The 24,870-nt window shown below is 31.9% G+C and overlaps 1 protein-coding gene across 3 annotated transcripts in view; it reads left to right on the top strand.

The window, feature by feature from the left end:
• Window positions 1-21,564, top strand: part of LOC140048137 (uncharacterized) — a 63,582-nt gene extending 42,018 nt beyond the window's left edge. For 2 of the 3 annotated variants that reach the window (XM_072093179.1, XM_072093180.1), the window contains 8 exons: window positions 1,405-1,572; window positions 1,848-1,961; window positions 2,809-2,859; window positions 4,883-5,129; window positions 12,952-13,154; window positions 18,900-19,001; window positions 19,231-19,323; window positions 19,583-21,564. In XM_072093179.1, coding sequence (XP_071949280.1) covers window positions 1,405-1,572; window positions 1,848-1,961; window positions 2,809-2,859; window positions 4,883-5,129; window positions 12,952-13,154; window positions 18,900-19,001; window positions 19,231-19,323; window positions 19,583-19,692 — 1,088 coding nt within the window. In that variant the 3' untranslated portion in view covers window positions 19,693-21,564. The remainder of the gene's footprint in view (window positions 1-1,404; window positions 1,573-1,847; window positions 1,962-2,808; window positions 2,860-4,882; window positions 5,130-12,951; window positions 13,155-18,899; window positions 19,002-19,230; window positions 19,324-19,582) is intronic. The other variant, XM_072093182.1, reaches the window with a different exon arrangement.
• Window positions 21,565-24,870: the final 3,306 nt, after the last annotated feature.

Here is a 24,870-nt window from a genome sequence, read left to right as displayed (position 1 = left end):
ATTTAAAATTCAGTGCCGGCAATAACATTTCTTGATTGATATCAATTCTAAATTTATTTTGGTGTCACTGTTTTAATTACAAGTATCACGAGCCATGTTTTCTATAGTTTACTTTTTCGTTTTAAATTAAACCATCTGCTATCCAATTGTTGTACTTGTGAGACCCCAAAGCTGTCGCGTCGGGCATCAAAACATCCGTTAGAATCTCATTGGATTCACAAACTGCAAATATAACCTTTACTATCTTCAGAAAAGAGTTGTAACTAAACTTCTATTCTTAGGAAACTTTTTTAATTCAATTAGCACATTTACAACATTTAAAAGAACTTTTTTTATGGTTTAAAAATAAAATCTATTTTAAGAAAACAAGCAATCAACCCATGGAGGTATAAAATTAGAATTTGATTTTAAACCTGTTCCTTTTAAAATCAGTAGTCTAAACATATTGAATATTAAAGGAAAAGTTTTTCTAATAAAAGTGATTGAATTATTGTGCTATGTTAGATTTTTTTCACTATGAAAAAGATTTTTAGAACAGATAACAGAAGCTAGGCAGGTAATTGTTTAGAAGAGGAAGAGACCTATATCTCTACGGTATGAAAAGAGAACAAGCTGATTTCTCACCAGGGAAAATCCTTAGATACCACAGGTGTACATACTATCTGGGCCTAGCTCTTTACCTGCTCAATATTTCAATTATAATCATTGTCATCAGTGAAGATATTCGTATAAGTGAGAATGATCCTAACAGGTGGAGATATTTCTTGAGCTTCCTTAGTTTCTGTAAACTCGGTTTGATGGGACGTAGCTTTTCCCGTCTGGTAACAGGTGCGTCATGTACTGTAAGCAAGTGCTTAGAAAGGCTTTTAAGTAAACATGGGAGGACGACGTCGGTACAAAATTAATCAAAACCCAGATGAGAGATGAATCATAGAAAAAGGTTTTTGTGTTTTATTCCTCAAAGGAGATGAATCTTCACCTGTGGATCATGACATTTAGCAAATGGCTATCTAGTAGGCCTACAGTAGCTACTATATTTCTATTATTCATTCATTCATCTTTTTATATCCATAGCAGAAAAAAATGGAGCATTTATGTGTTGAGAAAATAAAAAAATGTTAGTGCTCATTTTATTAGCTGTTGCCTGTACAACATCTGTATTTGGTATAATTCATCAATTATTTATGAAGTCTCTGATTAGAGAGATTTCAACATGGATTAGACACTTTACAATTTGATGTTCTATTGTTTTTACAATTAAACATACCGTAGATCTAGTACAGCACTTTTGTTTCGCTTTTCCTTTCTTAGTCTTTGTGGTTTTTTTATGTCAGAATAGAGTTATGATTTATTACTTTAAAATTGTATTATTTGTGACATGTAATTTTTAATTTTCTCCTTCAGAACAACAACCAGAAATTGAAACAGTTCTACCACCAGAAATGAAGATATTGTCAGGATTCAATTTGACATTGACATGCCATGCATCTGGACTTCCAGAACCGAACCTCAGATGGTTCCGTGATGGAAAAATTATCCACAAGAAAGACACGCGATTAGTGTTAGATAAAGGTATAACAAAACTACGTCTTTCTTTGGGACACCCCTATTCAGGGGACATCCATATGAATGTGACACCCATATTAAGGGGAAATTCCTTATGAATCGAATGAGGAGCAATACGGCCAACTCCTATTAAGGGGACACATAAAACAAATGATTCAACCTATTCAGATGACACCTCTATAACGGAAGTTACTTTGTTTAGTCCTGAAGGTCTCCCTTTAATAGGGGGTATAAGCATCTTATAACAAACCTGTATATATACTTATTTATCATCTTTGTAGGTGCTCTTACACTATCAAGAGTTGAGGAACAAGATACTGGGGCGTATTCCTGTGTTGCTGACAATTTATCAGGCTTTGATCGTAAAGATACATTCATCACAGTCGTAAAAAATGGTATGCAATTTAACTGACATCTGTACTAATGTTATTTTTACTGAATAATTTGTAGTTGGGAAATACATCCTTAAAATTTTCTCAGTGTTTATTCAGTTTGTTGATAATATGGAATGCCAAATTGTCCAGTACTCAGTTTACACTTTAAGGGTTAAAAGAACCGTAAGTTATTAAGGTCCAGTTAGCGTATTATTCAGCCACCTGTCCACGTGTTATCTTATGTCACATCCAACCAGATCTCATTAACTTATTGAAGGGTCTGTCGTTCACCGCACCCTGCAGTTGCGATAGTGTTCCTACCTGCTGAGAAATGACGTGGACCTTGAACGAAGCGTAGAACACTTAAAAATTAATTAGAAAATATTGCAGTGAAAGGAATCACAGCATTATTGTAGATGAGGATCTACAGTAAAATTTGCTAAAAAATAAGACATTTCTGTTTGAAGAAAAAAAGATTTATTAAACACAATTAATTCCATTTCATTAAACAAAGAAACTACAGATTGTTTAGTACTGTATTACTGTCTTTCCTAATACCAGTGAGAAGTCACTCTTGCCTGCCTATACTGTACTGAGTATATTATTATACTTATCATACCATAGACCTATGACTAATTGTATAGGATCATGGTCATACTTTACAGTTTTTCCATCCTACAGATAGTATTTGATTAGCAGTGACTTTAAAACATTGATCGACACATTTCTTATGAAAAGACTAATTTATTGTTCAAAACCATTTAGGAACTAGATTCAGTTGTTTTTCAGGAATGACATTGTTTTAATGGATATCTTTCAATTTTAAAAGAACCCTTAAAACAGTGCATGTGTTTTTCACAACTTTCAGACTCACAAATAACCGAGATAAAATCATCTAAAATTGTCATTAGTATTGAAGGTAATGTATATGGCGTAATTAAATTGTCAAAAAGATGTAGATTTAAGTCAAATTGTGACAAACACTACCATCACAATATTGACTGAATACTTCACTAAAGTAGCCGTGTATCTTGGAAACTAGTGGCTAAGTTTTTTTTCTGGGTTATACTGGTGGTAAAGGCTATATCTGCACATTGCTTGTATTATTGCACCAGTGGTGATGGTTGCAAACACCAGTGGTGATGGTTGCAAACACCAGTGGTGATGGTTGCAAACACCAGTGGTGATGGTTGCAAACACCAGTGGTGATGGTTGCAAACACCAGTGGTGATGGTTGCAAACACCAGTGGTGATGGTTGCAAACACCATGCTGTATACTATTTTTATTATACTTTCCTCTACAAAGAATGCACTGCTTGAAATGTATGGAAAATAGAAATTTTCTGAGTGGAGCTCCACTTTACAAAGTCAGTAAAATTATGAAAATGATCACCTATAATTCGTTAAAGTAACAAATTAAATTCTAGTTTTTATTTTATTTTCCTCTGCAAAAAATGCACTGCATGAATGTTAGCTAAATTAGAATTTTACAAGCATTACACGTGGAAACTTTATATTGGTATACTATATCAATTTGTTTTAGTTATAACTAAATTGGCAATATATATATATATATATATATATATATATACATATAGAGTACAGAAGTTTGGTTCATTAATACAATTACTTAGTGTATTGATGTATAGGGCTATGGATGGTTTAGAATAGTCTTAATCTTTTCCTTCAGGCTTCTATATCATCTTTTATAAACTAAATGTAAAGCTGGTATCTACTGCTGCTATGCATTGGACAAATGTCCTGAACTGTTCAGGGCATTGAACTGTTTGGGCAAAAAAAAAGAGAAATTCATTGAAATCTGCCGCAGAGTTTTGTACCGTTAATGGGAGTGAAAACAATTTAGCTGCTTTAATTGATAAGTTAATGAACAGCGACAGTGTTTATACACACCGACCAGGCACAGAGCGGTAGTGTTCAAACGTCTTAATACCGGGAACAAACAGTTAGCAGAGGTGCTCTATGCTGACAAGGTTTGCTAAGCTCTGTACCTAGTTGACAGGAAATTAAGGATGACATCGTCGGTGCACATTTTGTCGTACAAGTGCGATGACTGACGGACGATATTAAAATACAAACTGTGAAAAGACGTTACGCTGTGTTAAAACTTAACAAGACACTTTTTTTATTTGAGATTTTAAATAGAATTTTCTTTAAATAGATAGTGTTAAAAGAAATAGCAAAATAACTACTATTGGGGACTAAACTACAATTTACTGATAATGTTTATTATAAATCTATAAATTTATTTAATCTACAAGATTTTACCAGGATTACTTTATCGAATAGACTGAATATAACATCTTTATGAACAACTTAAACGTAATTAGAATGGCCTAAAAATAATTCTAAAGACATTACTAATGTAATATGTCTAGTGTCATTTAATTGCTGTGGGTTGGTGTTCACGAGATATGCTAAAGTGAAAATAGAAATTTGGCATCTCCATGCATTTACATTTTCCAGATATGGTTTTGTACGTATTACATCCTATAGTCATTATTAGAAACATCTTTTTTTAAAGTCCTTTGGGGAATAACCTGCAGAACCATGGATAACAAAAAGTTTAATTTAGATAATGTAGCAATTTTCTTATATTTTTATTTATTTTATATATAAATACAAAGGCAAATTACTGAAACAATGACAATGCTCTGGATATCAGTGGCTGGATCTCAATAAAGATACAAAATTAAATAAGCAAAAAGCTATTTCAATCAAAACGATAAAGTTAAAACGGCCAGAAAAATTAGCAGAGCTTTCAGGCAACAACAGCCCTTCATATTTATTATATGTAGGTGTTTGCCTTTGCCTTGCCTTTTATATTTTTCGTTTTGTCTTTATCTTTGTATTGAATATGGCAGAAATTGAATAAATAAAAAAAAAATGAATGTTTAATTATTGTTTTGTTTGTTTTTCCACAGTTCCAGAAGAAGAAATGGGATGTCATGATAATTCAATAGAAGGCCTACACCAGGTACCGGGGATCGTTGCGTGCCACGGAGCATGGAAAGGACACGTGAAACACGGCAAAGTATTGTGCGCTCAAGGTTGGAGCGTGTGCAATCACAACGACCAGAAATACCTGGGACTTATTTCTTGGCAAGACGCCAACAGTATGAATGGTTGTTATGCCTACAATGCAGCTAATAATTTTGGAAGATGTAGGAAGTAAGTTTTAAAATATTTTATATAATATTGTTTATCCATGTTTATTGCAAACAATTTGATTAAAGCTCTGTCTACACTATCAAAATTTATATCAAAAATGTGATGTGCCCATATATGGACAAGATGATGTCATATTACCACCATATTTGGACACATCACACTTTTTTATCAAATTTGTTTGATAGTGTAGACAGAGCTTTAGATGGAGAAAACAAAGGAAGATATAACACTATCAAAAGAACTTGATGGAGAACAGAGATAGACAGAAGAAGAGTAATGAGCTACTGACATCTATGGTACTTTAGTCAATAGTCCTGTACAGGTACATCAGGCATTTGAGAATGGTGGAGTGAAGGTTTCTAAACAACCTTTGTTTGGAAATCTGATTTGACAAATCAATGTTTCTTGCTTAACAAGTACAACCATACACATTACATACATTTTGTTGGCGTTCATGCATCGCGGTATACATCTCAACTATCAGACGAGACAGTTCTATCTAAGGTCACATGTATGCCTAACTTCCAAATGTGTTTCTAGATACATTAAGACACATATTGTTGAAAAAACATCAATGTCTTGGGGAAAGAATGTCTTTTCTTTGTTTCGCATCTTGATTGAAAATGAAAGTGAATCATACCTAGTTTGTTGTGGATAAATTGAGACAGCTGAGTTTAAGTGTTCTATTGTTTCAATTGATAGTAATATTGTTTATTGATTATTATAGATTTATTGAATATTTGTTTTTTGGTTTGTTGATAGTTTGGTTGGTTGTCTTATATTTTGATTGATTGGTTAGTTTGAGATTTCGTTTGGTAGTTTACTCGGTTGGTAGTCTAGTTGGTTGATTTTTGTGTGGTACTGTAGTTTGGTTGGTTGCTCGATGGGTAGTCTGGTTGACTGGTAGTTTTTGTATGGTCGGTTTGATTGGTAGTGTTTGGTTATGTTGGTTTATGACTTTATTAATGATTGAAGATTTCCTTCGATTTACTTTTTATATATTATTTTTTATAAATATGTAGAGAAAAGTTTACCTGACATTAAAGTAAGGTCGGTGTCGATAAGAATCAAAGCAATACGAAAATATGAATCTCATGTTGAAAACAACAAACAATATTAAATAAAGATGTTTCACCCAGTTAATAAATGATTTCAATGAATGGTGCTCATTCCAACGGGATTTAGGGTGGAGTATTACAAAGCTTTAGGGATCTGTCAAAAGAATATGCTATTGGATCAATAAAACGACATTGTATTCAATCGAAAGAGAAAGTAGAACAAGTAACAACAATCTAGGAAAGAGTGCCTGCATTGTGAAGTTACACGCTAGAGAGAGGTTTTAAATTGCGGCGCCAAGCCCAGGGGACGGTGCTGTAAGCGTAGCGTAACATTGGTTTTCCTGGTGTGACGGGCTGCTAACAGTACGACATTGTGCAGACATCAGTGACGATTCTGGTTGAAAATGCTTGGTACGGTAGTTTATTACTAACAGGCAAAATTACGTTTCTGCTACCTGGATCTGTTAATATCTCTTTATAAATTTAAAATGTTACTTGTTATTAGAAAAAGTAATATTGAAAATGTTATACTCCCTAACAAATTTAAAGTTACACTGAAAGTTTATAATAATTTTTTTTAGTTACTATACAGAAATGGATTATTATAAAATGATGATTATTTACACTTTAGTAATTGATCTATTTGTTAATCTATTCGGTGTTGTTAATTTAAATATACTTTGATTCGTGCCTATTGTTGACATTTAAAAGAATTGAATTAGGCAGTCACCAAGAGATCCCAGTCCCCCATTTATATGAATCACTCATAGATACTATCGCAATTTGTACTTTGCTACGCTATAGAGACTAAATATTGTAATGGCATGGCCATGTTGAAATCATCTCGCGGGAATCCCCTATGGCACGATAATGTAATAAATGAATATAAGAATTGTTTTATCAGTAGTGAACATTTTTCATGGAATGTCTGAACTGACACGGAATATTAACAGATACATCTGACTAAATTGGGAAACGGCTTATTGACTCATAATACCTCCTTCCCAATGGGATTTAGCACATCATTGATCAAACAGGCTCAGTTATTTGACAACATTTGCACACCATACTTCAATAAACGTGATGTACAGTAGGCCTTTAGAATGATTCTATTATTGTAGCACCCGTCATTAATTTCCGAGATGACCAAAAATGTATTTTATATATTGTTTTGTTGAAAATTTATTCACAATATATTTTCCATATTTGTTTAATGTGTGTATCCTATCATTATTATCAATTCCTGGGTGTTATATGTAAATTTACATACATACTCAAATAAATGATAAAACATTTATGCCATTAAGCAATTGCTTATCTTGATTACTTAATCCAGGTGACAGTTACTAAATTAAATAATTAAGTATCTTCTTCAAAAATCACAAATCTGCAAAATGTGAAGCAACATACAACAAGTCATTGACTACAATATTAACCTTAAAGACCCCTTCCCTGCAATTTTGGACGTTTTTTGGAAAATAATACATATATATCACTTTAAAAACATTAAACCATGTCATTCCTTGTCTTAAATGTACGTTTTATGGTAAATTATGATAAAAAGTGAGAAACAATGCACTACCTAAGTAGCTCGCGGCGATCGACCTCTCGTGGACGGTCTCAGGCCTAGCCTAGCTAGGCTTAGTTTTGTAGGCCTAGCTGGTAAACATTGGTAACGTACGAACATCGTACGCTAGCTATATACCTAGCCTGATGTTGTATAGTTGCTGCATTAATTGTCTTTCTATTTTTGCCAGACTCCGTTGATAAAAATTGGGGAAAACCCGGTATTTTCGCTGAAAAGTTAGGAGTCTTCCATTTGTTTTGGCTTCACGATCGATCGAAAAGTGGGCGAATTACAGGTGAAAAACAAAAATATCAATCCGCGCGCAATGCATTTTGGGATTTATAGCGGGCCGCTATAATTATTAAAATCGATTTATTTTTCACATTTTTAACCGTTTAAAGACGAAAAAAGTTATCGCAATAGGACCATATAGTATTATTTTTACATTAAATATAGTTTGTGATCTTAAATTAGATCTAAAAAACGTAGGGAATGGGGCTTTAAATTGGGGTAATGTAGCATCTGTTCTTTGAGCATGTTGCTTGTACATTCTAGGACTTAACCCAGTTTCATCAGCATATTTCCAATTACATTGTCCTTTGCTTATAGGAGGCCTAAAATGTAATACCAAATTAAATTTTAATAGAATAATGAACACAAGACAGAAAGATTTCTTCTGAATATAAAACAATAAATAAACACGTTTTTGACTCTTGGAAAATGGTTGCGGATTCTGAGTTAAAATGCTTGATTTTGCTGTTTGTTTTTTTATAGATATACTGTATTAAAATTGGGTAAGTTGGATACCTTTATGTATATTAAACTCAAATTGCCATATCATAGAGCTTTCTCTTAAAATGGTGCAATATATTGACAATTTAAATTCAAATGAGGCCATCAACTAAGCCCGGGGGGTTATCATTTTTTGGACAGATCAGAAACTTGCCTGTCAAGTCAGGTTTTTAACAAAACCAGCGGGAGGTCCTACATTTGAGACATCTTTGGACATTATAGGGGAATTCTGGATTAAAATGAAATGCGGGGTTAAAAGTGCTATTTAGGATAAAAGTGAAATATTATTGGAAATTGAAATGGGGTTTATGGTGAATTTATGAATAATTTTAACAATTTTAGAGTGAAGAAGAGTGAATCTGAATGGAGTGAAAGTAAATTTTGGGGTAAAGAGGAAATTCGGGGATAATATTTGTAAAGCTTGTGTCACCAAGTTTGAAAACTTTAACTTATTTAAACAAACTTGATCTAATATTTAATTTGCGATAGATTTGGAGGATCACATTTAAGTATCCTTGAGTATTATTTTTTAGATTTTAAAGGAGATACATTTTGACAAAGTAAACAAGGAAACAGTAACTGAATAGTCAGTTGAAAGTGTGATTCTAAAATGCGCTTGACAAACTTCATAAGATACAAGTTGTATTTTCTTGCTGACACTACATCGTAATTCTTGGTATATACGTAGTAAAATGTATATTTAAGTGGAGAGAGGCACTGTATGTGGTATATAGTAAAATATATATTTAAGTGGAGAGAGGCACTGTATGTCAACAAATAATTATTGGTCCTCCCTCCACATAATGCTTTGGATTTCTTTCTCTTTTTTAGTGTATGTATATGTTTCATATGGACAGTTTGTCTGAAATAAAGTTGAATTGAATTGAATTATTAATAAATCCATTATCTGACTATGAATACCGTAGCCTTCGGTATGCATGCTACTAAAGTTTTAAATCATTATTTAATTTACACAACCTCTCACATTATACAAACATTATGAAAGTAGTTAATCTTTCAATATGAAATAATTTGAAAAAGTTGACGCCATAAATATATAATTTATGAGATAGGATTTCCATGTTACTAAAATGAAATCCCAAAGCATCCCACATACTGGCAATAACCAGGCTAATTACCAATGATCTTTAATCTCTAAATTCTAAATGAAAATAATTATTTTATATGGTGAATGAAATGCTTGAATTTGTTACTTTTTCTTGGTTTAGAATTTGTCATTTCAAAAACTATATTTTTAACCTGAGGAGGGTAGGAGCGTTTCTCTCATTTCTTTCAAATAATTATAAAAATATACATTAAAAATTAAATGCACACATTTTCTTTTATGCCAACTTATCAAGTTGTGGCCCTTGCCTCCTAATCCTGTTGAATGTTCAATTCTGATTCTATCTTTTTAACTTTCTGTACTAACTTTGATAACATAACAAGATTTATTACAATTTACTAATGGAAAAAAATGATTGCTTGTTTACATTGATGTAAAAAAAAATGTTCTCCAAAAATTACAATTTATTTTGCAATTCATACAATGATTGTTAATTTTGAAATAAATTATGCTGACAAACTATTATTGAGTGTATAGACCTGCTAGTAGAATGATAAGCTAGGTGCTGTGATTATACAGCAGAAAATACAGCTGACAACCTATTTTCGCTTTTAGCCGGATTAATAAATATTGTGATTTCCGTCAATTTTAACAAGAATAACTAACTTGCAGACAACTTAAATGTAAGCTTATATTATTGGAACAACTCCCAAAACAACTGCATTCTTGCTTCTTTTTTTTTTTTTTTAGTGTTAAGTTCTGTCCACACTATCAAACTTTATATGACAAAAAAATGTGATGTGCCCATATATTGACATGATGATGTCATATCACTACCATATTTAGGCATATCACCACCATATTTTGGCACATCATACTTTTTTGTCAAACTAGTTTGATAATGTAGACAGAGCTTTAGATTTACAAACTTTTGAATAACATAATGGATAGTAGTAGATAGAATTACGAAAGAATAATTGATTGATGCTGATAACATTAAACATTGAAAGCAGGAAATTAGCATAAATTAGCAAACTCTCATATTATTTATTATATTATTTATTTGAGTAGCTATGAGTCTCAATGCTTAAAACTGATTTTTGTTGTTCAAAATGATTAAATAGTCGTCCCTATATACAAGGAACCGGTCCTTAGACTAAAGACTTCTCAGAGGCTATTCTGAAAAGATTATACAAATAGTAGTGCTTAGGCATGCTCAGACTATACACTGACATTAAAATTGGCTCCCGTGAGTCGTAGATGGACAGGTACCAAGTCCCAGCAGACAGACTTAAGTTTATATGACATGGCAAAATGGTAGGGAAATAAGCTTTTTTATCTACAAATTCAGGTTTTTAAATGCTAAGAGCTAGAGGTCATTCTTCTGTTCATACACCTGAAAAAATATCATTAACATATAGTTCTTATATTCATTGATCAACAAATTGTTATAATATTGATTATTTTATTGCTTTTATTTTATTGAATAATTGTGATTGATTTATATTTAAATGATAGATAATAAATGCTATAAAACATGTTTCACAAGTTTTATCTGATTGGTATTAAATGTGTTGCTAATATTTGTAATCTACAGTAGTTTATGCCGATTACTTATATTGATTCGTTAATAATATTTCAATGAATCATTTTATAATGTTAGTACGTCAAGCAGAAACATATCGGTTCACTTAGATCTCAAGTTAGTCTTGTACTCAACATACCGTACTCATGTGTAAGTTCATGCTTTATCTTGTTCTGTGACTAATCAAGGATGGATGAATGGAAATGTGAGGATTAATGTTTTAAATGAACTACAAATGTTAAAATGAATCAATCTGTAAACAAGACATGAGCAGCCAATTGAATCTGACAATCTTTCTTTCTTTCGTTCAAAGTGAGCAAGCAAAATAATAAGTCGTCTTATTTTATTATTTATTGTTTTTATTGGACCATGTTTCATGAGGGTAGCCCATCCATCACAACTGATCATTGGGGCCCTCGGCAATACAATACAAACAGTACAAAAATACATATCATCAAATTATATTATAAAAAACTATTATATCTTCATATTATTATTAGTGTTACAGTTTATGCTATTCACCAAGTTACTATTATATCTGCATATTATTATTAGTGTTACAGTTTATGCTATTCACCAAGTTGATATATACAATGTATAGAGAAAAGAATAAGAATCCTACAGGTGGCCATAAATCATACTTATTATTTATATTTAATGCGTTTTCAAATTAAACAATACATTTAAATTGTCTCGTTGGTCAAACTAATTTAGATTTAAAAGTGAAACAACAGATTCTATATCCCAAAAATAAATAACTTCCTTTGAATACAAACCTAAGCAGCATAGTCATTTGATCAGAATGACTTTTCAAAAATAAATATTTATTCTACAATTTCTTTACAACAAATATTTTCAATTACAGTGAAAATCATTTTGAAATAGATTGAAAGTTAAATCTTGTAGTTGCATAAATATTAACTTATAAATTACAGTGGTGGAATATCTATCATCTACAATATTTAATTATTTAAATACAACTGTGTAACAGGTATATAAGGTGTTGATTTCAGCTCTGATGATGAGAATAGTATTCTTAAAACATGTCACGTAATTATAAGAAAGTTTGCCTGTTTATTAAATGCCTCACGATTTTGATTTTAACCCGAAAGTCTAGTGGTACATTCATGATTTATTTCATTATCTATTTAACATCTATTTATGTTCAGTTAATTTTTTTTTATCATAATCATAATCCTAATATTAGGTTATACATGGTTTGAATTGCATTACTACTGGGAGCATCTAAAGCCCAATGACTAATGTAACGTTCTACCTCATCTTGGATGCGATCTTAAAGACATGCCGACGGGAATACCCTGGTTCTCTTTTGGGACTCCGCAGCTTCAGCGTGTGTTGAAACATATTTCAACGAGACGTATAATTTGTCAAAATCAATCTAAAACATTATTCAATTTTGATTTACACATTTTGAGCTGAATGTCACAATTGATTTAATTGAATTTTTAACTGTATCAGTTTATGTGTGTAAATGCTAACCGTTGCCTGTACAGGTTGTACTATGAGTCTTCCTCTGTTACATATTACCTTATTTCTCTTCTTATAATATGTCTAAGATCAACTTGATATAATAACATTCTGTTTATCTTTTAGTTTTGGAATAAGCAGTTGATTTTGAGAAATAAAATATTGTATTTAATTGACTATGTTTACTATCTTCATAGTATTGAGTGCCAATGATGTATTATAAATGGTATGTTAATAATAAATAATATATTACCAAATTTGTTTAGGTGTTCAGGAAAGAATCACGAAGACAACATGGGTGGAATTGGTAGACATTGTTCGCAACGAAGACCGAACAAGTCATCGTGTTTAGCTGGTGGTAGAATAGATGTTTTCTATGGACACAAGAAAAGTGGTATTCCATCCTGTTCTTATCAACCAGGTCTTGTGTCTGGTGTCTTGTGCTGCAAGATAGACAAATCTAAAAATGGTAAGTGTATTATTCTGTAAGCTCTGTCTACACTATCAAACTGTATGTGACAAAAAAATGTGATGTGCCCATACAGTATGCACATGATGTCATCACTACCATATTTGGGCATTTCATTACCATATCTACGCATATCACACTTTTAAATAGTTTGATAGTGTAGACAGAGCTGTTCATTCAATTTTCACCTTTCACTGAAGTCCCATTCACACAGAAAAGGAAAAATTACCGCAATATTCTCTTTTGAATAAAAGGGTGTAGAACATAACTGACTTTTTTGTGTGTGAACAGGCCTTTAGCAATATTACTAGTTTATAGGTTTCCAAATCAATGATATTGATAATCCTTTGTTTTATATCGGATCATGACTAAGGTTTTTGACAAGTTTACAAATTTTAACTTAAAATACCTCAAATTGCTCATAACCTACATTATTGGTTCAAAGTTTTTCACTTGTAATCTTTTTGTCCATTTGTACTGCCTTAAGGCTTACTGGATGTTTAGCAATGCAAGTTTTTATTAAATCCAATTAATTAATTTGCAATCCCACGGAAGCTTATTCTTTATTTGATTTATCTACAATTCTCCGAGTCCGAATATGCGTTAATTTCATCATCCTGGATAAGTAGTAATAAAATTCAATTTAAATTCATTCAGTGATTACAAATAAAAATAAAAATCATATTTTAGGGCAAGGTCGTAGGGTGTGGTCCCTAGGGCCTTGTTGTCTATTCAAATGTCATTTATTTGTGACCTAAATACATAATCTCATTTCTACAAGATATATCAGGAAATAGTTTAGTGTGAATCTTTAGATTTCTACGCCACTTATTAATTATTCTTAACTTATTAATGTTCTTCCTGTCTTCCTTACGGTGTTTCTACTTCCCTTTTCTGTGTTAACATCCCTGATTGCTGCCAAGACAGGGTGGGGGTGTTAAACACACAAGTCTGGATTCACTTTCTCTAATTAATTTTTTACTGCACTGTATCGTATGCTGGGATACAAGGGTAATTTTTTTTTTGATTGGAAAACAGTTTTTATTCAATTATTGATTTGGATAGTATGCTGTATAAATAGTTGATACTTTGTATAAGTGTAATTTTTTATATTCTATACACTGTATATTTCTTTTTATAATAAATGTGCAATATAATAACCTTAGTTCTTAATGAATTTATTAATACTTCATCTTGACAACCTTAACTTGGTTATTTCTACCTGAAATTTTCAAAGGTTTTACTAATTCTGGAAATAAAAACCTAAAAATAGTAATTATTTTACAGCATAATACTTCAAAGTCAGGAATCATAGTGACAAAATGTTTGCATTAAACTTATTTTATTTATAGTTTTTGTGAGTCAGATAGTTAATCATCAGTCAATGAGTAATCATATAAATATAGCGATTTTGATATTCTTGTGAAATTACTTGTTATCTTTTATTCTGCATTAATTACTTGACATAGATTTAAAACAATTAGATCTTTCTGTAAGTTGTGAAAAAGTCCGGAAGCTAAGACACAAACGATTGTAAAAATGTGATTTACAATTTGTTGGTTGATTGATTTCATACTTGAAAGTTGTATCAATTATTTTTGATAATATTAAAATAGAAAATTGTTTTATGAGATCATTCAGTAAGTTTAACAAAAGTGTATAGTTACCTGCTGTAGATGATGTATAGTTACCTGTTGTAGATGATGTATAGTTACCTGCTGTAGATGATCATTATAGCATACAATAGAGCCAAATAGAAGATGATGACTGATTTCACAATGACATTTAAAATGTTATAATGTTTGTTATTTGCATTCAGAACAGAAAAAATGCGTACAGATTTGATATTTGGCCCAGTAAATGTCTCACCTTGTAAGAGTGAGTAATGCAAGAAAGTACTGACAGTTGTATTGATTACTAATTTAGGATTTACCCCAGTCATTTTAATTGACCTTACTTGACCTCTTCACCAATTTAAATGGTCCATAAGTATTCATATTATTAAGAATCTTTTGATATTGAGGACCTCTAGGAACTAGTTAGTCACGTTAGTTTATTTTTCACATGCAGGGACATTGGTACCTCAACTGTTTTGCTGGATTCAACAATGCAGTTTTATTTTAAAGCATGTTGCAAATAGTAATCTCTTCTTTCTGAAGTAAAAGCAGAGACAGAAGCAGAGGGATTGTTTAATGTTCGGCCTAATAAAATGTGACTTAAGTAGCCTTCAACTTTTTGTAACAGTCATATCTACCTCCTTACCACATTGTTTCAACCACTAATTTCCAGACACATCTAAATTCACCAATTTCTATTTTTTGCCTTCCTTAATTCTTCGTCCGTTAATTTATTAATCCTTTGAGAAACTTAGTATTACCCCTTCCCCAGTCTTGGGGGAGAGTGTGGGTCAGGTACTGCGTATGACACCTTATCACTAGCAACATCTGTCTGACTGAAAGATCAACAGTAATACATTTCGACAAGCATTATTAAGAAAAAGTCACTGTTAAAGTGTTAGCTGTGTAATAGTTGATTTGAAGCACTCTGGTTCCAGCCGTCAAAACGTATCAAGTTTGAAAGTTTTAGACAATTTTTAGGCACAGGAATTCACATGTGATTATTTAAAATTTATCAATTATATACTTTTGGCACAAAGCACAATATTTTTATTACTAAATAATTTAATATAATAAATTATTGAATATAAATAGTCTGTTGAGGTTAATTCATGTGACTGATAGAATATAGCTTTAGCTCCTATCTTTCTATCATTCTCCACTAATGGTGTTACAGTTTAAAAAAAATGATGAACTTCAATGTAGTGATCAAAGAGGACAGTGTGCACATCCAGATGAATGAACTTCAATGTAGTGATCAAAGAGGACAGTGTGCACATAAATGATGATGAATGAACTTCAATGTAGTGATCAAAGAGGACAGTGTGCACATAAATGATGATGAATGAACTTCAATGTAGTGATCAAAGAGGACAGTGTGCACATAAATGATGATGAATGAACTTCAATGTAGTGATCAAAGAGGACAGTGTGCACATCCAGATGAATGAAGTTTAGGGCATGTGATGCACCGTAGGCCTATCCTCTACTGGCTTTACAACGCTACTCATGCCAGTGAGGGAAGGGTGATGATGTCACGTGGGTGGTTTAACTGCAATAATAAAGATTTGTACATAATATACGGCGACTGAAAACGCTAGCTCATTATCCGTTAAAAAAAATCTATATCCAACCTCTGCAGCACAGATTGAAAAAAAAATGGATCGAATTTCTGTTATGAGTATACACATGGACCTCCATGGTATACAGTACTTGCCTTTACGACGCCTGAGGGAATAGACACTTGTGGAACAGAGATTGGAATGTTCCATTCATTTCAAATCAATACATTTGCATAAACGTATATTAAATCTATCAAAATAGTATTTTTTAAAGAAAATCGGCCTGTCTTCAACATTATGATACTGTACTCGAGCTGTTCAACCGGTTTTCAGCTATTAAAAACAATTATCGTAGGAGGAGATAGGAAAATGCGAAGCCTCCTCGAATTTTTGTGGCGGGTATTTTTCAAGATGGACATCCATTAGACAGTGTATACCACGATCGGAAAACACCCCTATTTGGGGCAAATCGTTGAACCTAAATTCGTTTTAATCGTCAATAACTAATTATCGAACTCAATTTAATTAGTAAACAGGGTTACATCAGGCGGTTAAAATCAGTACCGAAAGTACGAACCAACTTTATATACCATCGAGTAAACATTCTAGAAATAACGCGCGATTTACCGAATTTTGCCCTTACGTAAATTTATATATAGATACAATAATTACAATTTTAAAATATTTATTTGTTACCAAAAGCAAAAACTTTACATATTTTGTTGCTAGATTATAAGTTTGTGGCTGGTAAACTCTTTCAAGAAGTTATTTTTGGAAATGCATTTTTTTGTTGTCAATTAGTTCTTGTCTTCGTGATTTAAATTGTAAAGTTTCCTTCTCGTCTAGACTCTAACACCTAGAGGATTTGTAATGCTAGTGAACAAAATCAGAATAACAACTACAGCCATTTATTTCATTATAACATAAGAAAAATTTTGTAAGAAAACACCAAAATATTTGTGTTTATGTTACAACTTTAAACTATTTTAACTTCTAAACATTTCAAAATGTAGATAAAACATCTTTGTAATAAATAAAGTAACATATAATTATATTATTTAGCACTTTGGTATTTAAAAGTAAAACAATTTTTTTTAAATTAATATTTTTGATTGTGATTTAAACACTTTTTTAATATAATCTTAATCTTATTACTGTAAACCTATATTTTATTAGTAAGACATGATTATTTTATAATTTGGGATATTAAAAGATAAATATCACATTGGATAAGTACATGATTACTATCCTTTTGGGTTATATATAGTGATATAATATAATATATACGGTAGTATTTACTTATGTGAATTAAGTTTGTACAGTAAACGTGCTTAGTTGTATAATGTGTACAAAGAATGTTCATAAACATACCCATACGCTAAAGATTATAATTCTTTATGTACACGTAATCATTAAGTACACACATGGTACGCATACCACGCATTGCAAACCTGCGGCGATGATGTTGCAGGAATACGCAAAGAAGTTGACAGCTTTAAGGATTTCCTGGCTCTATACCTTTATTCATTAGTTGTTAATTGTCCCTTCGTTTGCTACACTTCTTGTGACCTCAACAAATTCACTTGCCAATCGACAAAAAAGCATGACTAGTGACTTTTTAAAGTCCACGACAACTGTGAGGTATTTCATTGTTAAAGTGGTTTAATCAAAATTTTAAAACTGGTAAAGGGGTTATGAAGTGGTTGAACAACCGGCCATTCAAAAGTGACAGGTTCAGGTCTCCATTGAATCTTGGATTAAAAACTCACTTAACTTAAAAAGGAACCTTATTTTGTCCAGAAATACTCAGATTTTAATCAAAATTATTCTTCAAAAAGGATAGTAAATACAATATAGTATGTTGTGAAAAAGTTTAATAGAATACTTAATATTTAATAAAATACTTTAATGAATTCTCTTTACAATAATCAATTATAATAATTATTAAGGTAACAAGTAAAAGTTGTGAAACACATTTTGTTTTTGTAACTGCAGAGATCCCTCATCGACAAAAACAGATCATTTGATAAACACTTTTTAATGAGTGATCAATGATAATGATCAACAACAAATAACAGTTTGGTTAACTTTAATTTAACGTTAACTTTGTTTAAGTATTTAAAAACAAGGTGATTTAACCAAAAGAAGCCTAAATCTTGATGATGATTTTACATTTTTGGTTTGTTTCGTAAAATTGACGTCGTTTTCCCTATGGAAGTTTGGGAAAGCTGCAGTGTGTCTGTTTGTAGTCTGTCCCTGCGTTATTGTTACTGATAGGCGTGCTACTATGTAAAAAAAAACGTCTGTTGTTGAAAGATTATGATTTGTCTTGTTTGTAAGGCCATGGAGTGTCCTACATTACAACTCTATCAAAGGGATACAGACTTAGTTTCAAATAAACACACCCCCTATACTAAAGACTGTCATTAATTTAAACTTGAAAATGAGCAATTTTATTTAAAGTTTAACTTGGTATAAATATTTGGTTATTTTCATGTGTCGGAGAGACATTTCATAAGTGAATATTTGTATTTTAATTTTCAATGTTGTTTGTCTTTTTTTTATAGATAAACCAACATGCTCTCCCACTTGTGAGAATGATGGGAAATGTATGGAAGGCAATCGATGTAAATGTAAAGAAGGCTATAAAGGAGCTCGTTGTCAAATATGTAAGTATTGCTAAATATTATTTACCCATAATTATACATAAAATATATATATAAGAAAAGAGCTAAAACATAACGTTTTTACCTATTAAATTTTTAAATATTTTCGTATAATAAAATATTTAATACAATTGTAAAAATAAGCAAGACTATGATAGTTAAATAATGATTGTGTTTTTACATGAAATTATGTGAACAAATTATTAATTGCTGAATTTGTTTTTCTTTTTAGCAACTTGTAAAAAGCCATGCAAGAATGGCGGCAGATGCGATAGTGGAAAATGTTTGTGCCCAGCAAACACAAAAGGTCGCTTTTGTCAACATAGTAAGTAACCATTTTACATTTCTTACAAATTAAATTAAACAAGTAATTACAGGGTAATAATATGTACAGCAATTAGAGGTTTCACAACATTAGGTGCTTTAAATCCAGGATATTATTATTAAATATTTTCTTTTTTTTAACATCAAGTCCAAAATATAAACTTTAAACTATTCTAGAGGGCAGCAAACATGATTCCTTAACATTCAGTAATTCTCTCATCATCTGGTTTCATCAGTACGTAATTTCTTTCTTTTTTCAGATATTGTTCCTAGGCATACAAACAAGGAGAAAACGCGAGATAATAAGAAATTAAAGAAAGAAAAGGATCAAAAAAGTGAAAAGAAAATAAAGAAAGAGAAAAGTCATTGATCATCTATCAAGATTTTTATCGTTTTTGAAATAAATTTGTAGAAAAGTTGAACGGGTGTCAGGCTTTAAGCTGAGACTAAATTGTAAGATAGTTGTACAGTTTGAGAAAAATAAATTTATATGATTTGTAACAAATAACTGATAATGCGCCCTCTACAGCTGTAGCTATTGATTGACTGACGGATTATTGATTGGCATTTAATATTTAAAAAATAATATTTATTAATTTATTATGATTTTTTTTTTAGTAGGCGTAGAGAACAAATGACATTGACACTGTTATCATGTATATTCTATAATGTAAATTTATGTAAATTCCATAAAAGTGTTATAAAGAAAATGTGTACTGTTGAAGATGAAACCGTGCCTTAATGTGATAATTAGGCAAACGGCAGGTTTAATGCAAATTGCTGGGGAAGGGAGGAGAATTACCATTTTTACTTTTTTACATTAAGGCATTTTTTAATGAATTTATTAGAGCTAATTAGCATGTCATTGATGACACCTCAAAGAAATGTGAATTGAAGCTAAAACAGATTTATATTCTAGAAATTAATTGGTAAATTTCTTTTTTTTTATAAATGATTTGCGGTGTAACCTTTATCACCAACTGAAATAAGTGATATTAGATATATAGACGATAAAATCAATCAAGTCTTATTTTTTAATTAGTAATTAATTAACTGTATTCAAATTGTGAAATTAGAATACTGTTTTTCAGTGCAATAACCAAGAAAGTAAGATAGTGATTTTTGTTAATAATTTGTTGTTTTTATCGAGAATTATCATTTTAGTGATTGGATTAGTTTTTTTGGTTTCTCGTCGTTTTTGGAGAAACTCTTTTTTTTTTGTCGTTGAAATCATGTTGTGTTGTTTATTTAATTGTAATTTACATCAGGATTGTTACAACTCGAAAACAGACTAATTGTTTGATTGATGTTAAAGCAATCAAACTATAGCATTATGCGATTTACCAATGGTAAACAACATCTATAATGTTATTGTAATATGTATAATAGCCGATAGATGATTATTGAAGATAAAAAATCAGGAGATTAATGAATATGATGTATAATAGTTTTTTAATACTTTTAAGAGGGCCTTGCATTAAAAAAATATATATTTTTAAAATTTAATAAAATCAAATAAGGAGGTGGAATATGGTATACTGCCCTCAATTTACAAACTCATCCTGATTATGGAAATATCAAAATTGAGATAATTGTGTTGTGCCTCGACAAAAATCCATTGCCTTTGTCACCTCTGAAAATAAATTATATTAAGATGGAGAATTTATCTGACGGGATTCGGAAATAAAAAAGACCGATAATAATAATGTGACGATATCGTCGAAAATATCGGTAGACCTACCTTATAGGTCTGTGTATTCATTAGGTCTAAACAGTTTATTGTCCAACTTAATATTGAATTGGTACGCCTCATAATAACAAGAAGTTGTTAGACCTGCCTTATAGGTCTGTGTATTCATTAGGTCTAAACAGTTTATTGTCCAACTTAATATTGAATTGGTACGCCTCATAATAACAAGAAGTTGTTAGACCTGCCTTATAGGTCTGTGTATTCATTAGGTCTAAACAGTTTATTGTCCAACTTAATATTTAATTTGTACGCCTCATAATAACAAGTTGTTATTCTTATACTGTTATTTACCCTCTAAAAAAATGTCGTGGATTTTGACGATCGCCCGTGATTTATATATTTTTGTGTGTATAAATAATGATTACAAATTACTATTTGAAATGTGTAAATAGCAAGAAAAATCTGCGATATATTTTGTATTTATATATTAGTTTCGAGAAACTTTTTTTTTCATCAACTGTTTTGATAATAAATAGTTGTGTACATCGTTAATGGCTGGTTCATTGTGTTTGTAACTCATTTAAGCTTAGCTCCCAGGCCACTAGGACGCGCAACGTAAGGACGTAGACGCGACGCAAGCGAATTGACCAATGACAAGCGACAGTTAAAATAAGCCATCGCTTGTGATTGGTTACGTTGTTGTGTTGCGTCTCTAGTGGGATTCACGCATGGATTTCCAACTTTTACGCAACGCAAGAACGTTAGCGGGCGCATGTAATGTGGCCAATCACAAGCGATGAAGTATTCGAACTGTCGCTTGCCATTGGTCAATTATCTTGCGTTGCGTCTACGTCCTTGTATTGCGTCGCTAGTGGGAACTAAACCTTTTGGTTTGTTTGTAACTCAGTACTCTGTTTATATCATTGTTTTTGCAGGAACCTAATTAATTTATCTTTGGATGACCGTCCAAGAAATAGCTCGACAAATTGGAGAATTTGAGCATGAGGTGTAAAATAGTTAGTGGTTTACACACTATTGTTTGTAAAAATTCAGCACTTTTTACACCACTTTTTGCACTCGGCACAATCCAAGTACACACGCATGCGCACCCGCACCCACCCACACATTAATACCGTGTGTACTCTCTGTGTTTTACTCCGGGCTATTATATTATAACCATTGTTATCAAACTACTTACTATTAACGTAATGATTTAAACGTGTATTTCATTTGTAACTTGTGGTCTATATATCCCAGCGTTTGATACCTCATTTAATACCTGCCATAAATAAATGAGTTTGCTTTATTATTATTTTATGATATTAATATCACTACCTACTCATATTGGTTCCGCAGCACGGTAACATGCACAACCTTGAATTTTGTTGACATCACATTTTAAGAATCAATATTTATAAAAAGAAGCAAACATCACGTTCGATCCGAAGAGCGAACCCAAAGAAGTGAAATTCCATGGGTTTTGTTTATTTAAACATTTTCTTTTAAGCACATTTAAACAAAATGTTTCGTGTTATAATTCTATTAATAATTATTTTTGCTCTTTAAGCTTGTATTTTGACCAAACACGACGCGATGGATAACTTAAAAACTGTCGATTGTGATTGGTCAACTCACTTGCGTAGCGCCTTCGTCGTTGCGTTGCGTGTGAACCTAGCTTAAAATACTATGGTCACTAATCTGAACTTGGCTGTGAAATGCCCTTTACACATACAATTGTTATTTTGTGAACTAGGAAGACATTAGTCATTATGTACATACACCGTCTCCACCTAACACCGAATGTTTTCTACCAAACACCAGAACATCAAAGCTTCCCGCTGCTCTTAGTGTTTAACCTCTTTCAACATTGCAAGTTTATCCAAAACTTGTTTTGCTAACTTACTCCTCTCCCTTTCTTTTCAACGCCTTTGTTATTATACCGTTGCCGGTAGTTTGTTTTAGACTCAAGACAATCTTTGCTCTGTACACATCAGTTTTTGTCTAGCTCTCTGTTCGCCATGACTTTTTAGGAACTGTCTATTTCCAAACTGAAAACACAATGAATTGTGCCTTGCAGTTTAAATTTACAGTTTCACTTCAGTAAACACTTCGATTCGGCGGCTTAAGTTATACATGTGATACAAAAAAAGTTTGTTGAATTCTTAATGGTAATACTCCGGAGTTACAATTGCGCGCGGCGTTCATTTTTTTGCAAAAAGAGGGAAGGTTCCTTGTCAACAAAGTTGCGAAAAAGTAAACCGATGCATAAACCGATTTGGCTGTATCTAGATGAAGAGTGGTCGTGTAATTTTTAGAGAGTAGAATACACACACATGAGTGGCGTACGCAAGGTAAACTTACCCCTCCCCTTCCCTAGCAAACGCACACTCATGATATCGCCACGCTCTAAGTTTCGTAAACGCACTATCCATGACGCCCATGCCACATTTCTTGCATAAGCCAAATATAACATCTACGGCATATGTTGTCGTGTTAACTTAAGGGCCGTCCTAATTGCCTTATTTAAATGTCAAATAGGATTCGTATAATTAACTATGATATAGTTTAACTGACCATGGCTGCAATCTGTTCGAATGTTGACCCAACACTTGGCGGGAATACGCTGACCATCACGGTGTGAACAGACAAATAATGCTGTAGGCCCAACAGCCGTCTACTTACAGATGGTTCACACGAACAAAATGATCAATGTAGTTCACACGTAAAACTAACAGCGTTTACATTTAGAAATAACAATCAATGTTCAATACCCGGTCCCTTCCCTCATCATATACGAATTCTCCTTGTTATTTGCTTATTTTATTTAATAAATTTATACAGGATTACACAATCAGGTAAAAGAAAATCTGTTTTGCATTCTGGTCCTGTCTTACATTACAAACAATCAGGACAACAATATTTTTAGTTTTGTGGAGTAAAACAAGTTTAACTAATAGGGTTACCTTATTAAACAATAGGAAGACGAGTAAGGCCATTTTTTTATAATGATATCTGAAATCAATTTATATGTCAAATGATAGCACCTTAATACATATTGACTTTATTCTTAATGATCATAAATTACGACCCTAGTATCACGTAGGCTTATTTTGATTGATTGATTGATTGAATAATTGAAATCTAATTGAGATACGGTATACATAACTGCTGCAATAGCTTCCGGTATCGTTATTGTGTCATAATTAAATCACAAATAAAATATTAGGACTGACTAATTATTATCGTTGTATTACTACCCCCTGGATACTGGTGTGGACACCACGCCTGTGTCTGCATGACTTGCATCGTTGCAATCGTGCCGATTTTGTAACTATGCGAACAAAGTCCACGACTCGCCCTATAACCTATTATCACAATTTACTTCGAATTCTGAACAAAAATGACGCTAATATTTTCTTAAGCTCTGTTTACACTATTAAACTAGTTTGACAAAAAAAGTGTGATGTGCCTAAATATGGTGGTTATGTGCCAAATATGGTAGTGGTATAACATCATCATGTTCATATGGGCACATCACATTTTTTGTCACATAAATTTGATAGTGTAGACAGAGCTTTAGTCGGATATCATTTGATAATAATTTGTGTATTGTTGCCCTGTATATTTGCTGGTGGGCATTTTCGATGTTTTTATCTTGATGTAGGACAGTGCCATCCTAAACACCTGCCAGTTCAACAGACCTAAACCTGGCCCCTAAATCTGTATACATACTAAAGTGGTCTATTTGTTTTATAATAATAATCAATTGAATGAATATATACCTCATCCTGTTTTTATCATTATCACTCACACAGGCCTACACAGTAATACAGATCACGTATTCATATTTATAATTAA

The sequence above is a fragment of the Antedon mediterranea genome, chromosome 4 (genome assembly GCF_964355755.1).
Source record: "Antedon mediterranea chromosome 4, ecAntMedi1.1, whole genome shotgun sequence".
Taxonomy (NCBI): domain Eukaryota; kingdom Metazoa; phylum Echinodermata; class Crinoidea; order Comatulida; family Antedonidae; genus Antedon; species Antedon mediterranea.
This window is presented reverse-complemented; position numbering and strand designations above follow the sequence as displayed.